The sequence below is a fragment of the Ipomoea triloba genome, chromosome 3 (genome assembly GCF_003576645.1).
Source record: "Ipomoea triloba cultivar NCNSP0323 chromosome 3, ASM357664v1".
Taxonomy (NCBI): Eukaryota; Viridiplantae; Streptophyta; class Magnoliopsida; order Solanales; family Convolvulaceae; genus Ipomoea; species Ipomoea triloba.
In genome coordinates this window covers 32,073,693-32,099,792 of record NC_044918.1, presented here as the reverse complement: position 1 = coordinate 32,099,792, position 26,100 = coordinate 32,073,693, and the positions used below count along the sequence as shown (strand labels likewise).

Below are 26,100 nucleotides of genomic sequence, written 5' to 3'. Positions count from 1 at the left end.
TTGTAGACACATAATTCTAAAATAAAGAAATACATATGTATTATTTTTTTGTTGTAGCTACTAATTTATTTATATCTACTATCTACTATACTAATAAGAGTCAAAGAGAGTTAGGCCTAAAATGGGTAGAAAAAATGGCGGTCAAATTATTTAATCAAATGGATGGTTCAGATGAATTATTTAATCAAATAGATGGTTAAGATAATTCAGATTAATATTATTAATAGAGATTACCTAATTTAACATTACTTTTATGATTATCCGTTAAGTTTTCCGTTAAATTTTCTTTTCTCCGTTAATATTCCGTTTAACTTTTAACTTACCCATTAATTTCTATAAGAAAGGTCTTAGGTTCGAACCACATCTCAATCAAATTTGACATAATTAAGTTTCTCACTCTATTTTACTCTTATTAAATTAAATAAATTAGTAGCTACAACACAAAATGATATATATGTATTTCTTTAATTTAGAATTATGTGTCTACAATACCTTTATTTGAAAAAATTATTCATTATCAAAAAATTAAATTAAATAAGAGAAATAATTTCATTAGTTATATTGTCTTTATTTTCTCTCATGCAAAAATTCTTTACATTCAAATTTATCAATTGATATTCATTACATTGTCCATTATCTTATTTTTACAATATCTTGTAATTAAATATCAAAGTTATAGTACAAAATAATGTTATATATTTATTTACCAAGTATTTTATTAATACTATGAAAAAATTTTTTAAAATAATTTGAAGCTAATTATATTAACTACTTGAGGATTGGTTGACAAAGAGAATACTCAAATAACCCAACAAATTGAAGCGGAATCACTTTATTTTACTCTTATTGAATTAAATAAATTAGTAGTTACACCAAAAAATGATACATTTGTATTTCTTTAATACCATGAAAAAAATAAAAAAGAATAGTTTGAAACCAATCATATTAACTACTTGGGGGATTTGTTGACAATGAAAGTACTCAAATAACCCATTACCCAGCAAATTGAAGCGAGAAACTACTTTTTAATATCTTTGGAATACATAATATTTTAAATTTTCAAATTTTTATTAATCTATTTAATCTTTTTTCATAAACTAGGGATTTCTTTATCCACAATAACTCATTCAACAATAATGGTTGAACCAAATGAACCCCAAACAGAGCACCTAAAGGAAAGTCTATAGCTCATATATCATAATCTCATTGCATGACGTTGTCATCTATGCTATCAACAATAACCGAATTACAAATAACACACTATCAACAAAAAGGAAGAGAACAAATAGTAAAGATGAAGACAATAACAATGTTACTCAAAAGAGAATTAAGAACACTTAAAAATTTCAAATTAAAAGTAGTATTTATTTAGACTATCATTTTTAGACCAAATATTTAGACTATCGATTTTACAAGGTTGCAAACATTTATTTTAGTAATAATTATAATGAATTTTCTATATTATCTTATATTCATATACTTTGAGTTAGATATTTAAATAAAAAAATTCGACATTCAATTACCCATGTATAAACTTCTCCTATATAATCTTGCATTGATATACTTTCAAATATTTATTTAAATATAAACATTTGGCATTAACCCATTCACGCAATGCGCGTATAAAACTAGTAATTTAATACGAGTAAATAGAGTGATGAACTTAATTATGCCAAATTTGATTAGGATGAGGTTCGAACCTAAGCCTTTTTTAATTGAAATCAATAAGTTAATAATTAAGGATAAATTTGAAAATCTCAAGTGAAAATAAAAATCTAAATAATATGAATCAAGAATTTTATTTAATAATTTGACCGTCATTTTTTCTTCCTATTATAGGCCTAACTTTTTTTAGGCTCTTATTAGTGTATATACTAGTTTTTCACGCGCATTGCGTGAATGTGATAATGTCCAATATTTATTTTTAAATAAGTATTTCAAAGTATATCAATACAATATTATATAGGAGATGTTCATGCATATGTTCATTTTCAAAATTTGAAAGATTGATTCCAGCAATGTTGTAGTCTCAACATATTTTCTTTAGGAGATGTTCAGGCATATGTTTAGGCATATTTTCGTAGTTAATATGATTGACTTCAGACTGCTTTTTTTTAAATTTTTTTTCATGTTGTTAACATAATACTTGGTAAATAAATATATAACATTATTTTGTAGTATAATTTTGATATTTAATTACAAGATAGTGTAAAAAAACAATGAACAATGTAATGAATATTTATTAATTAATTTGAAAGTAAGGAATCTTTGCATTGTAGAAAATATAGACAATATAACTAATGAAATTATATCTCTTTTTAATTTTTTTGATAATGAATACTCCGTAAATTATATCTCTTTTTAATTTTTTTGATAATGAATACTCCGTATTTTTTTTGAATAAATGCATTGTAAACATCGAATTATAAATTAAAGAAATGCATATGTATTTTTTTTGTTGTAACACTAATTTATTTAATTTACTAAGAGTAATAAAGTTGTGTATTACTTTTGAATATATTCGTGGTATATGTTCAACACTTTCTCAACCTACTGAAGCACAAAGAGTCAACAGTTACCTCCACAAAGGCTCGAACCTACTCCCATCATCCATGTGAGAGTGTTTCCAGGACACCGGGTGCCACTAGACCACAATATCTTTGGTATGGATAATCATATAATTAAGGATAAATTAGAAAATCTCAAGGAAAAATATAAAAAATCTAAACGATCTGAATCATTCATTTAATTTAATAATGTGACCGTCATTTTTTTTTTTAGCCGGAATTACGATATTCACCGGCCAGAATGGCTTCATTAAGCACTTGTTTTTCTTCCCAAACTAGAATTGCTGGAATTCCTGCGATTGAGAAGTGCGGTGTATCCATGGTAAGACACGTGATTGGCGCCTTGTGTCAGCTGTCTGTTCCATTGTCCATTACCATTAGGCAACCAAATTTAATTTGGTCCAATAAATCAACTTTAAAACTAATCATTACTAATTAAATTAAAAGTATACAAATTTCAAAACATTAACATTGCATTATTGGCCACAATCATTATTGCATGGACCATAATCCATATAGCTGTGTAGATCATAAATAAAATATACATTTTTAATGTACTAAAAGTACATTCTTTTTGTACATAAAGTACATTATTTAAGTATTGAAAGTACATTATTTTATATATATACTATGAAATAATGTACCTCCAGTACAAAAATAATGTGTTTTTAGTATAATAAAAATATACCTTATATTTATGGTCCACACAGCTATGTGGACCATGGTCCACACAATAATTTGTCCATTGGCCAATGATGGATAATATAGTAGGCCTGGGCCAAATGGACCGATCCAAGAGAATAACTGGATCAAGAAGGCCTAAGAATGATACTCAGTACAGAGCTATTAAAGAGTTCGATAACGATTGGACTTAGTATTTATAATATACGTAGAATTAAGGCTTATTATTTGTAATGTAACAATGACTTCCAATATGAGGCAGTTTAGGATTCTTATTCCTTATATGGCTCTAGGCTCAAAATATGTATAAATAGATCATCCATACATGGAGAAAGGGGGGCAATTTTGAGCAATCCAATACCTATATTCTCAGGGGGGCAATTTTGAGCAATCCAATACCTATATTCTCTCCATATATTTTCCTACACTTTTCCTATATTCTTGCTATTCTAACGGTAGTGTTGGCCTGCCTTTGACTACCCAAAAGTCATAAAACTAACATTGGTGACGTCTGTGGTAAAACTGATGCGAAAAGCTTCGTACTTTCCTCTGAACCTAAGAAAACATGGTGACTACACGACAAAACACGCGAACTGATCAGGCAGTGAGAGATCCGCGCGCGGGAAGCTCTTAATCACCCACTTCTTGTGGACCATCCAACCAACCGGCTCCCCCGCGGGATGCCAGCCAAGAGAATCCCTAGAGGGAGGAGAGTACCCACTCGGGCATACGTCCATCAGACATTGGTGTCCCTCAGACCCAACCGGTCGAACTTCCCCTTGAGATAATGGAAGCTGCCCGAACAACCAACCCCTATGCGAGAAAACTACCTATGATAGAGCTACATAGAAAGGAAGCTTTAAGGACACAGTAGAAAGTTGCGATGAAACCCTAGATCAAAATCAGGGAGGTCGGGATCGAGAAATAGCTGAGCTCGCCAGGAAGCTAAGGGACCTCCAGGAAATGATTGAAGGTGGAAAAGACCGGCCAACCGTCCAATCCCTATTATCTACCAGCATGTTCACTTTAGAGATACAAGAATATCGGGCACCTAGGGACTTTAAATGCCTAGTGATGCCCACATACGACGGAACAACAAACCCAGTGATCACCTAATCAGTTTTCAAGCAAAGATGATGGTAATAGGAGCAGAAGACCCGATATACTACCGAGCCTTTTTCCCAACACTGAGAGGAGTCGCACAATGATGGTTCTTATCATTGCTGTCGCGTTCTATTGACAACTTTGAAACCTTAGGTGAACGATTCATAACATATTTCATGGGAAGCATAAAAACCAAAAAACACTTCATGACCTTGACTGCCATACGACAAGGAGAAACGGAGACCCTGAAAGAATTCTTGAGAAGATGGCAAAAGGACGTACAAAAGGTGGAGGATCTGGATGATCGAACAACTTTAACACTCTTCACGGAGGCCCTAAGGGCAGGGGACCTATTCGACAGCCTATGAAGGGATACACCCGCGACATACGCCCAAGCTATCCAGTGAGCTAACAAATATGCAAAGACGGAAGAAGCCTTACGACAAAAGTAAGAGCGGGAAGCAAAGCGATCCCGTGATGAGGCAAGAATGCATCCAATGGACCGACTGTAAAAAAGAGAAAGCAGACCAAGTACCCTCAGAAGACCAACCAGCCCTCGTCATGAAGTAGGCCCCATACATAGGAGCCATCAAGTGTACAAGATACAACCACCCCGCCCCGCGTCTGCAGGGACTTGACGCCGCCACCTCCCTTGCAACCATCCGATAAGGGCCCTAAATATTGTCGTTATCACAGGCGTATAGGACACACCACCAAGGAATACATCACTCTATAAAAAGAATCAAAGACATCATCCAAAGAGGGCGACCAGCTGCTCGTCCCAACCAATGGCTAAAGCAACCCGGGCAACCAAGCAGGGACCCCATCCCTATTGGTCGAGGAACAGAGCCCCTGCGGGAAGGTCTCAATAGGCGAGACAATGAGGGTGAAGAACAGGAAGAGTGGAACTGGAAACACAAGCCCGTAATCCACTAGAGACGATATAAAAAGACCGATTGAGTGCGTCTAGAACTCAAATAGCGCAAGAGATTTTACTTATGGTTAAGAAAAATAAATTTGAATAGTCAGTTACCATGTACTTTCGAAAATTATAGTACGATAATAAAGTTATTAGTTCGAGTTATCAGTAAGTCATTCCTGCACTTTTCATGGATCATTCGGTTTTCCCACCACCCGATCGGCGACTGAAGATCTCCAGGAACCTAATTCGAACAATTTGCACCTGAACGCCCACAAGCTAATAATCAAGTTACAGTAGAGCAAATGGAGACAACGGCTGAAAGTAAAAACCTGACAAGGTCGACGTTGAAGGGTATGGGGTACAATCGGGAGTTGTTGGTAAGAAGTCTAGGGTAGAGTACAGGAGTTATAGGAGAATAGTCTAGCTAGTAAAATGGTTTAAGGCAGAGTCTAAAAATTCACGGGGTAGTTAGGAAAACGAGGCCTATGAATAAGTCTAGACAATCCACAATTCCTGTTACCCAGTGGAAGACACGTATACCCACCACAGTGTGGAAGAAACGTATACTCACTAGGAAGTGGAAAACTTATATACCCACCGGAATGTGGAAGACATACCCATTAGACAGTGGAAGACTCGTATACCCACTGGGAGAAACGTATACTCACTTGGTAGTGGAAGACCTATATACCCACCGGAAGGTGGAAGACATATACCCATTAGCTAGTGGAAGACTTGTATACCCACCACAGTGTGGAAGAAACACATACTCATTAGGCAGTGGAAGACTTATATACCCACCGGAAGGTGGAAGACATATACCCATTAGCTAGTGGAAGACTCGTATACCCACCACAATGTGGAAGAAACGTATATCCACTAGGCAGTGGAAGACTCATACTCACACTAGAGACATAAGGGGGCCCCACTTGGAGTGTAGTGGTTGGCTTAAGTCACCCCTCGCAACGAGGCACTCCTCGTAACGAGGCCGACTGATCAAGCTTTTTAAAGCCTTTTTTGTATATTATTGATAGGGATAAAATCCCGGTCTCCCGGGCTGTGTGCCCAATAAGCGACTATCATGACCCTTCGGATCCTCCTCCCGGTCTGACTAGGCCAGGCGTCCTTGCGCTCCGAGCTGTGGTATGGGTCTTTGTAGAGGTTCGAACCAGGGACCTCGCACCCGCGCACCTATTCGCCGCCAGGTTGGACTGATAGAGTGACCGGTGCATGACCGCCACGCGTCCTAAGACCAGGTACTTACCGGCTCGAAACCACCACCGGCAAGCCGGTCGACCGCATTTGGAATTCCTAGCACTTAGTTCATTTTTATCAGTAGGTTGTGATAGGACCGGGAGCTTGCACGCCCCGATTTTCTTTGGCCTTGCATGGCCGACTTGGTAGACCCTGCGTGGTCGCGACGCCCCGATTTTCTTTGGCCTTGCATGGCCGACTTGGTAGACCCTGCGTGGTCGTTTCGCTTGTAATGTAGAACCGACCGGTTAGGTCGGCTTTTCCTTATATGTTTTACCCTAATGGTGAGAGCAAGGTGCTCACCCCGGGAGTAAGGTGCCCGGTTACCGGTCTTCGGACCCCAATGGTGAGAGCAAGGTGCTCACCCCGGGAGTAAGGTGCCCGGTTACCGGTCTTCGGACCCTAATGGTGAGAACAAGGTGCTCACCCCGGGAGTAAGGTGTCCGGTTACCGGTCTTCGGACCCTAATGGTGAGAGCAAGGTGCTCATCTCGGGAGTAAGGTGCCCGGTTACCGGTCTTCGGACCCTAATGGTGAGAGCAAGGTGCTCACCCCGGGAGTAAGGTGCCCAGTTATCGGTCTTCGGACCCTAATGGTGAGAGCAAGGTGCTCACCCCGGGAGTAAGGTGCCCGGTTACCGGTCTTCGGAGCCTAATGGTGAATGCAAGGTGCTCACCCCGGGAGTAAGGTGCCCGGTTACTGGTCTTCGGACCCTAATGGTGAGAGCAAGGTGCTCACTCCGGGAGTAAGGTGCCCGGTTACCGGTCTTCGGACTGAGCAGGTATGCTAGGCCTAAAGCAAACTAAGGAAGCTCGTCATACTTAGGACCCCACGGTCCCCATGCGTAAAACTAAATAACGCCGAGTATAGACCGGATAATAAAACTAAATAACGCCGAGTATAGACCGGATAATAAAACTAAATAACGCCGAGTATAGACCAGATAATAAAACTAAATAACGCCAAGTATAGACCGGATAAGCAAAAATAAATGCGCACGGAGAAGCGAAAAAGTTTTGATTACATAAACCGGCCCAGAGGCCATCAAAATAGAGTAGCGCCCGGCACAACGAGGCCGGGCTCTCGTTCACATCACCTAACCTACTTCGCCTCGGCACAGGGCTCCGCGACACCCTCCGCCGTTAGTCTAGCGCTCGGGACGGCCGCAGCCTCCGCCGTTGGTCCAGCGGAATCTCCGACAACGGGGACCGGCAGTGTTCGCCCGTCCGGGACCTTTGAGAATGACGTCGGGCCAGGATAGGGTACCTCCTCGGGTAGAACGGCCAGGATCTTAGGGAGGTCGTCGTCGTCGATCGAAACCTCCAGAGCGGTCCGGACGTCGTTCTGCATGGCCCTCCGGCCGCTGTTAAACGCCCACGACCCTAACTCATACATCAGGTCCTCCCCAATCGCGGTCCGCGAAACGGCGGCAAGGACGGCTTCCCCGGTCTTGCGCCCTCGGCAGATATGTTGGGCAAGAAGCTCGGGGTCGGTGAGGATCTTCTCGCCCAGATCCGCCCGTTCCAGGATCCGTCTCCCGATCTCCTCGGCCGTCCTCAACTTGCCCTCAAGCTCCTTGATCCGCTGCTCCCGCTTCGCGAGGGACTTCTTGAGCGGGGCCACGTCCCGACGGTGGATCTCATCCCCATCCTTTGCTTGGGCAAACAGGTCGGTAACCGAGTGCGCAATCTACGAAACCCCACACCGGTGAGAAAAGCCATAACTAATAACAAAGGCATATCGAACGTTTTCGCGTTACCTGAATAAGGTCGCGAGCGATGCATTCCTCGACCAAAGCGGTCGACCATCCGCTCGTCTTCTCCAGAGGAGGGGCCGCGGCACAAATCCTCGTCAGCAGAGCTGCGGGAGGTTCGTCCCCGTGCTTCATAAGCACGTCGATCACAGGCGTCGTGGACCCGGACCCGTCGCGGCGAGGGCGCTTCACTGTCGCGACCTCCTCGACCTCGAGGATTTCTTTCTCCTTCCCCCGCTTCGCAGCCCGGGCTGTATCTTGTTCGCCGCTCAAACCGGCGGGATGCGTCGTAGTCAAAGGCAGGCCGGTAGGGACCGACGTTTCGGTGTTAGGATCCGCGGGTCTCGAGGGCTCGGCCTTCTTAGACCCCAAGCTGATCTTTGTGGCAGGGGCGGGCGGACGAGCTGACACCGGGAAGCTCCTCATGGCATCTGAAGAATGAGAGACAAGAGATTAGTATTCCGACCTTCGAACAACCGACCTAAGATCGGTGACCCTTACAAACCTTGCGAACCGGCCTCTAAAGGGGGAGGCCCGACAGCGACTGTCACTACCGCCCTTTTGGGCGTATACTTCTCGGCCAGGTCGTATCTGGGGGGCTCGAGGTTCGCCTCAAAGTATTCCTCGGGTGACTGGAAGATCTCGTATTCGTACTCCTCGGCGGAGATTTTTATGGCCGCGTCGTTTAGAGCCCGGCTTTGCCTAGGTCGATTGTGCTCCGTCACGTGCACCGGCCACTCTCTGTCGACGGGGAGCGGCCACCGATATTTGACCGACAGGATCCGGTCCTTCCAGCCTCTGTTGTTCTCGGGCAAGTGGAGAATTTTGCAGAAGTGTTCGCGAGACTGAACGCACAACATGCCGCCCCCGTGTTTCATCGATAGAGGCCGGACCGAGAAAAGGTACCGGAAAAGCTCCAAGGTTACCGGAAGACCGTGGTGACCGCATATTTGCGGGAAGCACGCCAGGGTGCGGTGAGCGTTGGGGGCGATCTGCCCGGGCAAAACCCCGTAATACTTCATGAAGCCCAGGAGAAAGGGATGGAACTGGAAGGTTAATGGGGCCTTAATGGAGTCTAGGTGCATCCCGAGTCATTCCCCGTGCGTCCGGTCGACGACGCTCCCCAACGACCATTTGGTCTCATACTTAACGACCCCGGTCAGTAGGGCTGAGATCTCTTCGATCTCCCCGCGGGTGAGAAAGCTGGTATGCTGCCGCAGGCCGCTGCTTTCCAGGCGGATCCTGCTCGTAGTCGCGGGAGGTGTAGAATCGACCGGTAAACCGATGAACCAATCCCTACCATGGGCTGTAGGGACGGGTTTCCCTCGACCCGAGGGCCCTGCTTCCTTGGCAAGGGGCTCTACGGCGGGCCGGGAATCCGCTTCGTCATTCCCGGAGTCCGGTTGGCTATGAGGCCGGGCTAGGCCCTCGTTCTCTCCGGAGTATGTGTCTATAGCGTTGATCACGGAGTCATAAGTCGAGACCGTGAACGGTCCGACCTCGACCGAGCCACCGTAACTGTGAATGGATAGGTTCTGGCTATCCGATCCGCTCATGGCTATACCTAGCAAGAACGGAGAGGTGTCTTACTAAGGGCAGCCCGGGACCCGAAATCATAAAGCGAATTAGCTATAAAAGTGAGCGAAGATGATACCTGTTCAGAAGGCTTGAGTGCTTGACGTAGTTAACGGAAGAGAGCTCGGGAGGCTTAGGTAGCTCGAAGCTCTGAGTCAGACCTTTTCGTGAAAGTCGGAAAAGGCGTTTGAATCCTACATTTATAGAAGGGAGAGTAGAGGGTCGCCGGTTCGGTTCCCCGCGACGTAGGCCTAGCCTAGGCCCAAGTTCCGAAGTCCACGGGAATGTGAGGCGTGTGCGCTAGGGCTGACGACTTTGCTGACGTCGTCTTCCCATTTCTACTCCTCGGTTGGACGGGAGCGACGAAGCCCGGGATCGATCTTACAGCCCGGACTTCTCTCCCCGAATGTCGTAGAAGACCGGATTGGGGGGCTAGTTGATAGGGATAAAATCCCGGTCTACGTATCCCGGTCTCCCGGGCTGTGTGCCCAATAAGCGACTATCATGACCCTTCGGATCCTCCTCCCGGTCTGACCAGGCCGGGCGTCCTTGCGCTCCGAGCTGTGGTATGGGTCTTTGCAGAGGTTCGAACCAGGGACCTCGCACCCGCGCACCTATCCGCCGCCAGGTTGGACCGACAGAGTGACCGGTGCATGACCGCCACGCGTCCTACATGCCGCCAAACCAGAACTCTTGCTGGAGCCGCTATAAAAGGCGCATTTAATGCAGTTGAGAGGACTTTTGGCTATTTCTTCTAAGACAGTAGCTGGAGAGGCCGGGAACCTCTGACCCATTGTCACGTAGCTTGGTTTCGCTTAGGGTATTCCTCCGTGTACCCGACCCAGTATAAATACAGTATTCTGTTCCGTATTTTGCTATAACAATTATGTATATTCTTGATTCTTGATATTTACATAATCTTATCATTATTTCTTTAAATATTTATGTGCGTGTATACTTATTGTTGTACTTGTATGAAATTAGTGTTTATCATTTAGGAGCTGTCACGTGCTAGGAACGGTCAACCAACTTAGGATAGAAAACTAAATGGCCTGGGCCAAACCCACTTGGTAGGGCGCATCTCACGAAGATGCTTTTTACTTAATTAGTATTCTAAAAATTTTCAGAAGGTTGAAATGCTATGTCGTCGGTTGGAGAAAAAAAATTCTTATTTGCAGGTCGACTCAACTGAAGATGATCACCAGAAGATGACTAAGTATACTTTCCATAAACTCCGTAACCATGAAATCTCAAGAAAGTTGGGGACTGGATAATGGATAATATAAAAAGCCTGAGCAACATGGACCGACCCAAGAGAAGAAGAAATAATAATAATAATAATAATAATAATAATAATAATAATAATAATAATAAATAAAAGAAGGAAACAAAAAAAGGAATTGAAAAGTCGGCCAAAGCCGATTGCTTTTCGCCGACTGCCTCCCAAGTATTCGGCCGAAGCCGACTGCGTTGGAAGCAGTCGGTCGACCCGGACCGCTCTGAAAAATAAAATAAAAATAAAAATTAAATTAAATAAAATTAAATAAAATTAAATAAATAATAAATAATAAAATGATTTTTTTAGGAAATTTTATTTACATGTTGACTAAGTCGAAGATGATCCCAAGAAGATGATCAAGCAGCAGAAGATCACTAAGGGGGATGTATCCGATCAAGACTTTTAAAGACTTTCAAAGACTTTTAAAGTGATGGATTTTAATTGATTTTTGTAGAGTTTTTGTAGACTTTCCTAGAATCTTTTAAACTTTTATCAACTTTGTATGAGAAGAAAGTGATGGACTGGATGATGGATAATATACTAGGCTTGGGCCACATGGATCGGTCCAAGAGAGTAACTGGATCAAGAAGGTCCGAGAAGGAAACTCAGCACAGAGCTACCGAAGAGTTCGATAAGGATTAGATTTAGTATTTATAATATAAGTAGAATTAGGACTTATTATTTGTAATGTAACCATGACTCCCAATATGAGGCAGTCCAAGATCCCTATTCCTTGTAGGACTCTAGGCCCAAAATATGTATAAAGACCCTCTGGAGAAAGGGAAACAATTATGAGCAATACAATACATATATTCTCTCCCTATATTTTTCTACAACTTTCCTATATTCTCGCTATTTTAACGGAGTCATAAAACCAACAACTAACTATCATGTAGTGTGATGACAATTTCGATTACCAATTCTTTGAATTAAAAATATTTGAAAAAGTATAAAATAAATATTATTTTGTAAAGAATGATCTCTCTTTAAACGTGTACCGTGAATAACGGCGATGCATCATATGAAATGCACAAACTTTTTCCTTGTGCCCACTTCAATGTTCACCATGGGATCACCAATTAAAAATGTGCATTTACCGCGTCAACTTCCGCCCATCACCAAAATTGACTACACAACATTTTTTTTTACGGAGTAATTAATAATTGTTTAATGTTTAGGTGGCTACCTCAGTATACCTTGATATATAATTTCAGATCCACTGAAATGGTTGTGCGTGTTAACATTAATGCATTTGACTTAAGTTCTATTATATGATTTTGAAAAGAAAATTACATTTAAAAAAAATTATCTAACATAACTATTTAACCTGCTATTGATTAAATTTATTTTATTTTATTTTCATAAGCTACCTATAACCACTTAGACTTAATATAAAATCTACTTAATAATTAAATATAAAAAATTAAATAAAATAATGACCTGTTATAAAATAAATAGTATATGAATAATGCTAAATACCACTACATCTATTACTCGCAAACTTATCATCACTCACTGATGTGACAAGTTTTAATATGTTGAAAATTAAAATAAAAAGGAAAAAAAATTATTAAAAACTTGTCACAATGGAGTGGTAATAGTACATTTAACATTTTTCTGTATGTGTGTAATATACTTACATATACGTTAGGTTTCAATATTTAAGATTTAATATACTTAGATGTAGGACAATTAACATATTCCTATATCTAATGATCTTATTGGAGAGTGACGAGACGACTTGTGATTTACCTTCTTTAACAGTTCTTAGACAAGGATTTTGGGGTTTAAATTTAATTTGACGTAAATTTAAAAGTTTAATGTGTAAGAATAAAACATTTAGAGGTTACGTTGTTTGGTACTTTCCCGGAATATAATGTTTAGGTGGCTACCTCACTGCCTTGATATATAATTTACCCATAAATTGAGTGAATTTCAGATCCACTAAAATGGTTGCGCTTTTGACTTAAGTTATATTATATGATTATATGATTTCGAAAAGAAAATTACATTGTTTTTATTATCTAACATAACTATTTAACATGCAATTGATTAAATTTTTAATTATTTTCATAAGCTACCTATAACCACTTTGACTTAATATACAATCTACTTAATAATTTAATATAAAATTAAAATAAAATAATGACCTGTCATACATTAAATATTATATGAATAATGTTAAATCACTACATCTATTAGCAAGCCCATTCAAAGTTTTTTCATGATTTTTGCACGTTTCTAGACTAAGTTGGAAGAGAGAGGTGAGAGGAAAGAGAGTGAAATCGAATTACTTCGAATGTAAGCCTTTTGTGGTTCCACTGCACACACAAATTTAAAAAAAAAAAAAAAAAAAAACTTTGTCTGTTGCAAGTGCGCGTTGGGCACACTTGCCACGCCCAACAGGCACGTGTAGCTCGCGCGCCAGCAAGGTGCGTGAAAGCACCATTTGTTATGCTTTTCAATTTAGCTTGTTTTTTTTTTTGTTGCTTTTTCTCCATCTTTTTTGCATACCCCTATCCTATATGAAACCTTAAAAATTGTGAAAATTTTCAAAGGCTGATTAAAAATTGTGAAAAATTTTCAAAGGCTGACTGATGTGACAAGTTTCAATATGTGACAAATATTTAACGTATTATTGATTAAAGGAAAAAGTGTCAAATTGACCCCCTAAGTCGGGTGGATAGTGCAATTAGGCCCCCTAACTAAAAAAAGCTTCATTCAAGCCTCCTAAACCGGCAAAAAGGTGCAATTGAGTCCTACATGACTTGTTTATGAGGTCAAATTCAGTTAAGGGGCCTAATTGCATTATCCACCCGACTTAGGCGGTCAATTTGACACTTTTTCATTTCTTATTTTATTTTTCAAAATAAATATTTTTTATTTATTAAAAATATTATTTATTTTTAAATATATTTTTTAAAAAATCGGCAGTCCCAGCTTGGGACTGCCGACTTTTGTTTTGTTTTGTTTTTGTTTTATATTTTTTAAATAATTGTTTTTATATTATTAAAAAAGTTTGTAAAATTATTTTAAATAATTTAAAAATAATTATTTTATATAATTAAAACAAAAGCAAAAACAAAAACGGAAAATTGCATTTTTCGTCCAATGATTATAAGGTAATTGTAAAATCCGTTCCTACGTGTTGGTCATACTCACTTTTTGTCTCTAAAATAAAAAATAAAAAAGTGCAGCATCAATGATAGCTTAGAGACAAAAAGTGAGTATGACCAACACTTAGGAACGAATTTTACAATTATCCTATAATCTATGGACGAAAAATGTAATTTTTCGTTATTTTTTTTAAAAATTATATAAAATAATTATTTTTCAATTATTTAAAATAATTTTATAAAACTTTTTTAATAATATCAAAACAATTATTTAAAAAATCTAAAACAAAAAAAAATCAAAACAAAAGTCGGCAGTCCCAATTTTTTTTTAAATATTAAAAAATAAATAATATTTTTAATAAATAAAAAATATTTATTTTGAAAAATCAAATAAAAAATGAAAAAGTGTCAAATTGGTCCTCTAAGTCGGGTGAATAGTGCAATTAGGCCCCTTAACTGAATTTGATCTGATAAACAAGTCATGTAGGACTCAATTGCACTTTTTTACCGGTTTAAGGGGCTTGAATGGACCTTTTTTCAGTTTAGGGGGCCTAATTGTACTATCCACCCAACTTAGGGGCCAATTTGACACTTTTTCCTTGATTAAATTTTGTATTCATAAGCTACCTATAACCACTTTGACTTAATATAAAACCTACTTAGTAATTAAATATAAAAAATTAAATAAAATAATAATCCGTTATACAATAAATATTATATGAATAATGCTAAATACTACCCCGTTTAATACTCATAAAATGTGACAAGTGTTAATATATTGAGAATTGAAATAAATAGAAAAACCAAATATATTAAAGCTTGTCACAAAGGAGTGGTAATAGGACAATTAACATTCTCCTAAATAATGCTTTTTGTATATGTGCTATACTTAGGGTGAGTTTGGTTTACGGGTTTTGGTATAAGGTATGGGTATCAAAGTGATTATTATTGTTTGGTTGAATGGTTTTTAGAATACTACTATGGGTTTGGAATACCCCATTAATTGGAAAACACATACCCTACCATAATTAAATAAGGGTTTCATTTCTTCCCCAACTATTACCCATTCCACCCTACTACCAAACATGCAAAACACTTTCACCATTACCAAGTATTTGATACCCATACCGATTCCCATGTTTCAATATTTTTAGATTTTTTTTTTTGTGGTAATCTCTAATATATTATTGTTATATACAAACATAAAAAACACATAATAAATAATCTAGAATTTAATAAATTATTTGTAAGTTAATAAAGCATATGCATATGCCAAAAAAATCAGTCATCAAATGAATTAAGTATCTAAAAATTAAATTCAAATTAATCAAGTTATGTATAGAGTTGCATGCATACATACACACATTCCTTTCTTAGGTGAAAATTTTTAATATCATAAAATATGATTCCCATTAACTTAAACTTTCATTAATTAAATATTACACCGAACATCAAAATAATTTTCTCACTTTTTTAATTTTTTCTTTGAAAATAAAGGAACACAGACTTCAATTAAATCATAGAAGAGTTTATACAAACCACACCCGACAAACAACGGGGATAAAATAAAAAAAAACTGACAAAGCTCATTATCTAACATAAAAAGAGATTTCTTAGCCATAATATGATGAGCAGGCATATTAACACTTTTTTATTTTCTAAAAATTCAAACTTTACTAACTCTTAAACATTCTTTTACATCTTCAAAAAAAAAAAACATTGACACTGTTTGGTAAATAATCAGCCTATCAGCCAATTTTGGCTTATTTGATCACTATTAGTTGTTTGGTTAATAAGCTTTTTGTAACTCTAAAATACTAAAATTCAAAAGACTACTCAAAGTAGAATTTTCAATTAGCTTTTTGAGAAAAAAATTATACCAAACAGCTATCAGCTAACAACCAACCCAATCAGCCAACTTTTTACAATCAGCTAATGTTATTAACAAATCATACCTTCTAATCCAAACAGCCAACCCAATCAGCTAACAGTCAAGCAAGAACAATCAACTTACGGTCTTGGGGCCTTCGGGTCTTCCCTTTTTGGAAAAAAAAAATATAAAAAATAATAATAGTACCGCGTGAATGGTGAAATATAAGATCCGTGAGGTTGGGGACTATAAAATCCGTAGAATTCGGAGGTGTAGAATTCCAACACGGATCGAGTTAAGCTGGCGGAAGTATCCCTTACTGCCTAAAAAAAAGTCTCGTGCGCCGCTCTCACTCTCTCTCTTTCTCTCTCTACAATCGTTAGCCAACACCAAAAGCTCCTCCTGGTTTCTCCCACAAACCACACAGAGAGAAGAAAAAAAAAGACGAATTTTTCATATTTTGCACGTAAATATTGCAATACATGCATGTAAGAATTACCTGATACACGTATCTCGCCTGTATGTATATATATATATATCGATATACTTGTATATATGTATGCATATTTCATGGAAGGTGAAAATTCATTATTAACCGCGATCAAGGCGAGCTTGACCAGGCCTTCATGGGTGATCATGTTCCTTCTCTTCACTGTGATTGCTCTCTTCGGCCTCCAGATCTCCAAGGACAAAATTATTATCCCGCCCTTGGGTTTCATTTCGGGCCTGCAGGAGAGGCGGGCCGGGCTCGAGGGGTCCCACGACAAGACGACCTGCTCCGACTTCTTCACCCCGCTTAATCCGCCCAGGAAGGTGGTGCGCTCGATCGCCGACTTCGGCGGAGTAGGCGATGGGAAAACGTCCAATACGGCGGCGTTTCGGCGGGCGGTGGAATTTATGGAGGCCTTCCGAGAGAGCGGTGGGGCCCAGCTCAACGTTTCTCCTGGGCGGTGGCTAACGGGAAGTTTCAATCTCACCAGTAATTTCACCCTCTTCCTTCAACACGGAGCTGTCATTTTGGGTTCTCAGGTAATTCTATCTTTTTCCTTTTTCTTTAGGGTAAAAAAAATTGTCATTTTTTGCTTGGATGAACCAGAAGTACATGTAATATTATTGCAATACTATTTTAGTTAACAATGTCTGCACCAGAATTACTCAACGAATTGTTTAATATTTTGTATCTATCTATGATAAAAGAGTACGTATATATTCTTGATTTAATCAACATTTTTTTGTTACATAGCTTACAATTAAGATGTTAAAGTGGGCAATCGTTAAGCATACTTAGAATGGAATGGAGCATACATTTGTGTTTGAATTGATATCAAAAAAAAAAGAAAGAAAGATCATGTAGGGTCGGACATTAGAGTAATTACATAGAGATTTGCAATAATTAATAAATCTTTAGAAATCTGTCCGTTTAGCAGGCCGGGATAAAGAAAGAAAGATAGACGTTGGCATTATGTGTTGTCCACTCACATGAGAATGTAGGGAAAGTAACCAAGAATATACCCACCTTCACTTTTCTAGGTGTGAAAGTTGGGTTGGATCTTTCTGGAATTTAGGCCTATAGTTGCATAAAATGACAATGGTTAAAGTATAATATAGAATTAAGTACAGCCTGTTGGTATAAGTTATCAATTTCTGTATTCCATATACATATATATATATATATATATATATATATATATATATATAGAATATTTAATCTGGGATTATGACTGGTTCAATGGCAGCATTTAAGTTAGCAACCCAACTTGCAGCATTCAAATGAATCTGATCCCCAGGCTAGCTCAATTACATTTATTTCAATCATGAGTAGAGGAAAAGAAAATGACAATTTTATTTAATTTAACTTTATTGAATTATTATTGTTATAGGAGGTAGATGAGTGGCCCATCATCAAGCCACTGCCATCCTATGGAAGAGGAAGAGAAAGGTTGGGAGGGAGACATATTAGCCTCATACATGGAGATGGTCTGTCCAATGTTGTAATTACAGGTATTCCATCTATATATATATGTGTGTGTGTATGCTTACCAACTAGCTAGCCATCATTCTTTATAGATGTTGAGTCACTAGTAAAAACCATCTCATATATTGCAATTTAGTTGAGGGAATAAAAGTTGAGGAAAGATGCAAAGGACAAACATTTACAATTTGATCAATCTATGGTGATTCCAATAATGTTTGTTTCCCACTAAACATTTCTTCCTAAATGTTACAGTATAAGTGTTACTTGTACAAAATCTGATATCATTTAGCATGTTTACAGGTATTTAATAAAAATGAAAAGTAATAACATTTGTAACAACTCAAAAACCCAACTCAAAAAGTTTGATGTGAAAAAATATTATTTTCTGTGGCATTACCATTTTGGCAAAAACCCAACATTCTGTGGTCTAATATCAAGTTTCTCACTTTAAGATAAGGAATGGTGGAGAATTTAATGATGTTTATACTCGGGGCATCTGATAAATCAATTTCAGTTTATTATTTTCAGGAGAAAATGGAACTATTGATGGTCAGGGGAAGATGTGGTGGGACCTTTGGTGGAATAGGACTCTGAAATACACCAGAGGCCACCTTGTTGAACTGGTTAACTCTCACAACATTCTCATCTCCAATCTCACTTTCCTCAACTCTCCATTTTGGACTGTTCATCCTATTTATTGCAGGTGCCTTTTTTACTTTTAATCTTTTTTTTGGGGGGTGAAGAGACTAAAATTTACCCTGGCTTGTTTCCATTTTATCTAAATCCTTAATCATGGTGCCATAGATACAAACATTAATATTCTACCTTAACCTTTGGTTCTTTCAGTAATGTTGTGATCAGAGACATGACAATCTTGGCACCTCTCAATGCCCCAAACACTGATGGCATAGACCCAGGTATTTAACATTGCTCCCTTTATGACTATCACAGTAGCAATATGAAGAAAAGAGAATTCTTAATTTTTATTATTCTGTTATCTTTTGGCAGATTCAAGCACGAATGTTTGTATCGAAGATTGTTATATTGAGAGCGGTGATGATCTTGTGGCAGTGAAGAGTGGTTGGGACCAATATGGGATGAAAACTGCCCGGCCAAGCTCAAACATCATAGTTCAGAGAGTTTCAGGCACGACGCCAACATGTTCAGGGGTTGGAATTGGGAGCGAGATGTCGGGAGGTGTCTCAAATGTTGTTATTAAGGATGTACGTGTCAGAGATTCAGCAGCCGGGGTAAGAATTAAGACAGACATAGGGAGAGGAGGATATGTTGTAAATGTTACCATACACAACATGACAATGGAGAGAGTGAAGGTTCCCCTAAGGTTCAGCAGAGGCGCAAATGACCACCCTGATGAAGGATGGGACCCTAAGGCTCTACCGGTAGTGAAGGGTATATCAATCAGCAACATCGTGAGTTTGGAAACGCGAAGAGCTCCTGTGTTGGAGGGCATCAAGGAAGCACCATTCGAGGACATATGCATGAAAAATGTCAGCATACTCGGCCTAGCCTCATCGGTTAGATGGAACTGTGAATTTATTTCGGGTTCGAGTGATGATATTTTCCCTGCACCATGTTCTCAGCTGAAGAGAAATGACTCTACTACGGCTTCATCATGTTTCCATTCATGAGATTTATAGGGGTACTAACCAATTCTAATATGCATTTGGAATGATCAAAAGATTTGATGATGACAATAGATTGTGATTACAGATTTTCCATGAAAGAATAGGTACATCTTCCATTATGAAAGAAAGAGTATATAAATACATACATAGGAATATGATGAGACGCTTAGCTTACACACTTCACCATTTCCAGAAAACATTGGAACCACACTTGTATTTGTCCTTCCCTTCGCATTCCAACTCCAAGTCATCACTGATGAATGGCACTTTCTGCGATTCATAAAACAAAATAATATATTTATTGATTTCTTATCCATTAGATCTTGCAGATTGATGGTTTGAATTTGTCTAGAGGTTCTCACTTGGGATTGATTCTCATATGAACTGGATTTTATATATATTTTGTTCAAATGTGGACCATTTAATGTTATAAAATACACCACTCAATGTTAGAAAATGCACCACATTAAAAATACACAAAAACACCATAAAAACACACCACACACCTAACCACATTGAAAATACACACAAACACCATAAAAACACACCACACACCTAAAATAATGCACCATAACTCCCCTGCCCCTAATGGTGCATTTGCTAATAGTGTGTGGTGTATATTAGCATACCTAATGCGTATGCATATTTGAGATTGAGTGGTGTATATTTATATACATAGTGGTGAGGTCGCATTGACCGCACGTTAAGGGGCGGCCACACCTAATTATAACCCTATATATATATAGATATATATATATTCTCAGGTACTGTAATTCACAAGCTAAAGGTAGGGGGCTGAAACTACTTATTATTTCTTTTTCTTAATTCAAAGGGTACCTTTTGTTTGGCAAGGTCTTGGCAGCCAGTGAAGTTTTCAGGGAACTTGCAAGTGCCAAACTGAACAGTGTATGCTCTTGCAAAGTTTGCACCACTTGTGGCCAGTCTCTTCTTGTCATTCAATTCCTATGACCAACACAATTTAATCAGATTATAGCAAGCATACATAGTTGCACTCATACAAAAGGTATTGGGGTCGATCTGCTTCATAAACTTAAATGCTGCTGCAGTTACATATTTCACAAACTATGGGTTGTATGCCATTATATTTTGGACATTATGTGCAATAATAATACTGCAAAGTGCAAACGAATTGAAGCTAAGGGACCTATACATACATACATACCTTGTTGGCTTTGCTTTTCTCAAGATAGTCATCAATGACACCAGCATTTGCAGAAGAAGAAGAGGAAGCAGCAGTGGCAAAAAGGGCAGCTGCAAGGCCAAGAAGGGCAGCCCTTCTGCCATTGATCCCATTTGCAGTCTCAGCAGATCTCACTTCTTGTTTCTGACACTTGATTGCGGCAGGGAGCTTGGAAGAAGTAGTTGAGATTGGGGTTGCCGCCATTGAAGCATGCTTTGAGATGAACTCAGATGAAGCAGCACCTGATATGGCATAGCTGCATGCCAACACACTGGAGTTCGTGGCAGCCATTGTTGCTAGCAATTCGGAGAATGAATTAATTCCTACCTGGTATTCTGGAGAAAGCTAAGGAGGCAACAAAAAGAAACTAGATGGGAAAATATGGTATTTGAATTATTATTATTTCGGAGGATCGGATGATGTGGAAGGGAGTGAAATTAAGATTGTGGTTGGTGTATGGATAAGGTGAGATTGCCTCACTCTCATTGGTACATTTGCTTACTTGGGCTAGGTTTTAGTAACATTTTGTGTGGTTACCACAAGTCTCAGACCCCACCTTGAGATCTAAGTATGTGATTCACATCATTCTTCCATTTCAAAGAAAATTGAGGTCGGTCTAATCACTGCTGGAAATTTACAAATTTCCGACCACAAAAAGTGGTCGGAAATGGCCTAAATTCGGTCGGAAACCTCTATTCCGACCACTTTACCGACCATTTGGGTGTTCGGAAAAACTACCCTCGCTATTTCCGACCATCACATGAAGTGGTCGGAAATAGTGTCCATAATTATTTACTGGTCGGAAAAAGTGGTCGTGGGTGGAAAAGTGACATTGCTTGTTTTCCGACTACTTTTGGTGGTCGGAAAATAATTATGTATAAAAAAATTGTTCCGACCACAATAATGGTTTGGTGGTCGGAAATTAATTATGTACAAACAATAATAAAATAAAATTCCGTTTCACTGCTCTCCATTCTTGTTCATAATATACATCTAATGCCCTAACTGCACAACAACCAATCAAGATCTTTAAAACAGTATACCATATCAATTGATGAAACAATAAAGAAATTAAAATCCTTATTTATAATATTCATTATAGTCAAAACTATAGCCAATTGCCTGCCAAACTAAGGTTCATTTCATTTCTTTTCTATTGAATATGAACAGGAGATAGTCTCATAATTCTTGTACAGCAGATTACACAAGTTAGGGATTTTGGCAGGATCTATGCCCAACTTTTCAACCATGTAATCTGGAAAAACATATTGCAACAAGAATTAGAAAGCCATACCAAACAAAAGGCAATCATATGTTCTGGACCAAAAGTGTAAAGCTTTTAAAATACCTCCAATGTTATTGCCACAGGCTACAACCAAACCAGCACTCAGGGGATACAAAGTATCATCTAAATCTGCAGTTCCATAATGCAAGTCAAAAACTCCACCTAACAAGAATGGCAGCCTTAGCTCTTAAGGATTTATTTTTTTTTTGAAAACACTCTTAAGGATTTTATTATAATCTGATTTAAAGCCCCATCGTTTTCAGCAAGATAGGCCTTTTGTCAGAAAAAGACATGCTCTCAAGATACAGAACCAGAAGTAAGCACAACTATTCAAACAAAATATCCAACCTCATTGAAAAATTTTAGTCAACTCTATTCAAGCACAATTATGCTAAGTTAACCATAATTAGTCCCTTCAAAGGCATTCTATTGGGGCTCTAATAAGTTTATTGAATTTACCAGAAATGAAAAATATAAAACTTAAGGGATTAATAATTTACCCTTAGGCCAAAATGTGAACAAATTGTAACTTGGAATCATTACCTTGTCATTAGCATTGAGCAATTCTTTTCTAATCATTCTCAATCTCATTAGTCTCCTCTGAAAATCACAGGTTAATATGTAATTGGCAATTATCTAAGAAACAAAAGATCAGATGGAAGAAGTGTTCCGATAACAAGACTCCAACCTGGTTAACAAAAATAATAAGAGTATTAGAATTGCAGAGTTAATAATGAATCTTATTATCTTCTGCTTACTATTTCACATTCCACATTCCCATTTGGTCATTTGGAATCCAAACCACTAGAACACATTCCTATTTTTCCAGTATAGACTTTAGTCTCTCTCTGCATACTGCCTAATAGCTTCCATTATAAACAATGATTTTGATAAAAAAAAAATACTAAATGAAAAAGAAATGTTAATGATAGAATAAAGAACATGCTTCTATTATAAACATAGACTTAAGCAAAATACAATTTTAGAGGGAAAAAAAAAAAAAACAAACCAGATTGGGTGGTTCTTGCGAAGGCTACACCAGACCGCAGAGATGTGGAACATAGAAGCAACTCTATCAGAAAAAAAAAAAACATACAAACAGTTATATCTCTTACATATTAAATATTAAGTACAAGAAAAGGATGGAGGCATCACAGGAGAAATAGGCAACCTGAAAGAAAGGATGATGATTGCTGAAGGACCTCCACAACAGTTGGCCTCTTGTAGGGATCCCATGAGCAAAGTGACTAATAAAGTGAAAAAGGAATAAGTTTTTGTAGCACCATAGGGAAAATAAGGCAAATAGAGAACTGATGACAAGTTTTTGTAAAGAGAACTTACTGTAATAAGATTAATAGTGTCCTCACTAGCAGATGGTATCAACACTGAAAGATGTAAACCAACAGTTTACAACATATAACATAAGATAAGATAAATTTATATACAAATCTAATAAAAGAATCAAATCCAAAGAAATGTAGAGTACAAACTGACTCATGGCATCTGGTAAAGCTTGAAGCATTCATTCACACACGTGGGAGGGGGTAGGGATAAACAACTCACCTGTGGAAAACTGGTAGCCAGTAGAACTGGCAAGTTGAAGTCCGTCAGACCATTCCATCATTGTTGGTGAGCCTAATACACTGCATATGGTTTGCTAGAATCAATTTCTTTTCACTAGACTGAAGCAGGGGGATAATTGGCAAATAATAATGAAACCAAACTACCATACAACAAAAAAATTTGGCTGTTACATAATTATTAAATAAATGCCCTCTATCTTGCAGAATATAACAAATGAAAAATAAATTTGTTTCAACATGTGTTACCACAAACAGAAACATATTCATATGCTCAAGTATCAAATATATTACTTATAAAAGTTCCTAGACATCTATAGATTAGACTCTCACCTGAATATGTATGTGCCTTAATTTCCTTTGTTCAGTGAGCATACTTCAAAGTGTTAACAGTATGGTGATACTGACTATCTGCTGGAGATATGGTGATGATCATTATAGTATGAGAATTACCACTCAGGCAATCTTTAAGAATACACATCAATTTGCTGTAAAAGATCAGGAGATTAGCTTCATTACTCAATAGTACTAAGACTTTATACTACCATAAGAAGAATATAGATACCTATTACGATAAGGAACGTAAGCTAGACCTTTCTTTTGTTGTTTTCCCAGAGCATTTATTTAGTTTTCCAAAACAAGCAGTGACCTATTAATATCCAAAATTAAATTTTCACCTTAAGATTGTGAAGCAGACAAGTAAAGATACAATAAATACACCAACCTTTGCTAACTTCTTAGCTTTAAGCAAACCATTTTTGCATCCAAGCTCATGTTATAGTGATTTTAACTGATGTCAACCACACGTCCACACTATTGTTCAAGCCTATCACCATGTCTTTGCAGAGGTCTTTCAATCTGTGAAAAACAATTAGTGTGGTAAGAAACAATGGAAAGACTGGTTTTGGTCTAAATAAATAAAAAAGAAACTCTAGATTAGCATCAAAATGGATGGCTTTAGCTATAAAAATTCAAAAGTTTCATTTAAAAAATCTAACTTCTTGTTTCTACACTCTAACCTGTATTTGAAGATTTAAAAAAAAAACCCTGTATTTGAAGAGAGTAAGAAATCTACACATTTTCTTACTGGTTTCCAAGAGCAAGAGTATGATAGAGCTAGTGGCATAGTTCAGCATTCCTGTGATGAATTAATTTCAAAGAGATCAAAGCAACATACGGACTAATTCTGGTTTTGGTTCCCCAGCAATCATGAAATTTCTCAATTTATCCCGTATGTCAAAATTGAAAACTGAAAAGTGCATATATTTATCATCAAAATAATCATCTCGGAAGTATCATAAACCAATTCAACAATATAAATACATGCACATACGGAAACGAACATGCACACAAACTGAGCTGGGAAATGAATAACAATAGCATAATTATGGTGGAAGCTAGGGAAATAACGCCACCGGAGATAGTTCTGCAGTAGAAATCTTCATTGATCTTCGGATATGCATCCAAGATATGCAGGCGTGAATAAATTTATCCTATTCACTAACCTCTGTCTTAAGAATTTAGGGCTTAAAGAAATTATGATTTAGGGATAAACGGAATTAGGAATTTAGGAATTAAGGGATTAACGTTTAAGATTTGAGTAAAAGAAGTATAGAACTAACCTGTAGCACAGCATTCCCAGGCGACGGTGATGGCAACGTTGATGGTGACAAGCGACTTTGACGGCAAAGACCCAAGTGTGCGCTGCTAAGGAGACGAAGATCTGCTGTTGGTGGAGGAGGCGGGAAGAAGCAGCTAAAAAACAACGGGAGATTTATGTCTTCGGCGATTTCACACCAGAGATTTGCGCGGAACGGCTTCGGCCTTCGGCAAAGATTTGCAGCAGGAAAGGCTTCTACGAATACAATGGATTTGCAGTGAGAGACTGAGCGGAGATTAAGAAGAAGAGAGCGAAAAATAAGTTAGCTAGTCTATATATATGTAAAGGTATTTCCGACCACTAAACATGGTCGGAAAATAAAATATCAATTTGTAGAATTCGAATGGCGAAAACATTCCGACCACTTTTAAAGGTGGTCGGAAATTTCGACATTTTTCCGTCCAGCTTTACCTTTCGACGGAAAATTTAAAAAATGCCAATTCTTCCGACCGGTTTTGTGGGTTGTCAGAAAGGTGGTCGGTATTTAAACATTTTCCAGCAGTGAATAAATAATAATAATAATAATAATAATAATAATAATAATAATGATAATAATTCAATTTGGAGGGTGTGGTTGAGTGGAAGGGACTCACCCATTCCTAACCAAAGGTGAAGGGTTTGATCCTTCACTTG

At 38.1% G+C, this 26,100-nt stretch overlaps 2 protein-coding genes and 1 long non-coding RNA gene across 8 annotated transcripts; 1 reads left to right on the top strand and 2 right to left on the bottom strand.

Annotated features, from left to right (window-relative positions):
- Nucleotides 1-16,386: 16,386 nt before the first annotated feature.
- On the top strand, nt 16,387-19,865 carry LOC116013468 (probable polygalacturonase). Its single transcript, XM_031253247.1, has 5 exons — nt 16,387-17,149; nt 18,001-18,121; nt 18,624-18,798; nt 18,942-19,012; nt 19,104-19,865. The coding sequence occupies exons 1-5, from the start codon at nt 16,676-16,678 to the stop codon at nt 19,742-19,744; spliced, it is 1,482 nt and encodes a 493-aa protein (XP_031109107.1). The 5' UTR covers nt 16,387-16,675; the 3' UTR covers nt 19,745-19,865.
- Nucleotides 19,775-21,322, bottom strand: LOC116013469 (photosystem I reaction center subunit N, chloroplastic-like). The gene is made up of 3 exons (XM_031253248.1): nt 20,925-21,322; nt 20,579-20,704; nt 19,775-20,011 (listed from the first exon to the last, which is right to left on the bottom strand). Exons 1-3 carry the CDS (start codon nt 21,231-21,233, stop codon nt 19,922-19,924), a joined length of 525 nt encoding a protein of 174 aa, XP_031109108.1. The 5' UTR covers nt 21,234-21,322; the 3' UTR covers nt 19,775-19,921.
- Nucleotides 21,323-21,885: 563 nt separating this feature from the next.
- Nucleotides 21,886-25,692, bottom strand: LOC116013895. 6 transcript variants are annotated; one of them, XR_004097299.1, is made up of 12 exons: nt 25,430-25,692; nt 24,895-25,056; nt 24,532-24,665; nt 24,373-24,456; nt 24,141-24,295; nt 23,791-23,870; nt 23,569-23,612; nt 23,399-23,474; nt 23,237-23,299; nt 22,771-22,915; nt 22,291-22,356; nt 21,886-22,197 (listed from the first exon to the last, which is right to left on the bottom strand). It is a non-coding gene; the product is annotated as an uncharacterized LOC116013895 (long non-coding RNA). The 6 variants fall into 6 exon arrangements; XR_004097300.1 differs by having other exon boundaries at nt 24,895-24,945; XR_004097298.1 differs by lacking the exon at nt 24,895-25,056 and having other exon boundaries at nt 22,291-22,389.
- Nucleotides 25,693-26,100: the final 408 nt, after the last annotated feature.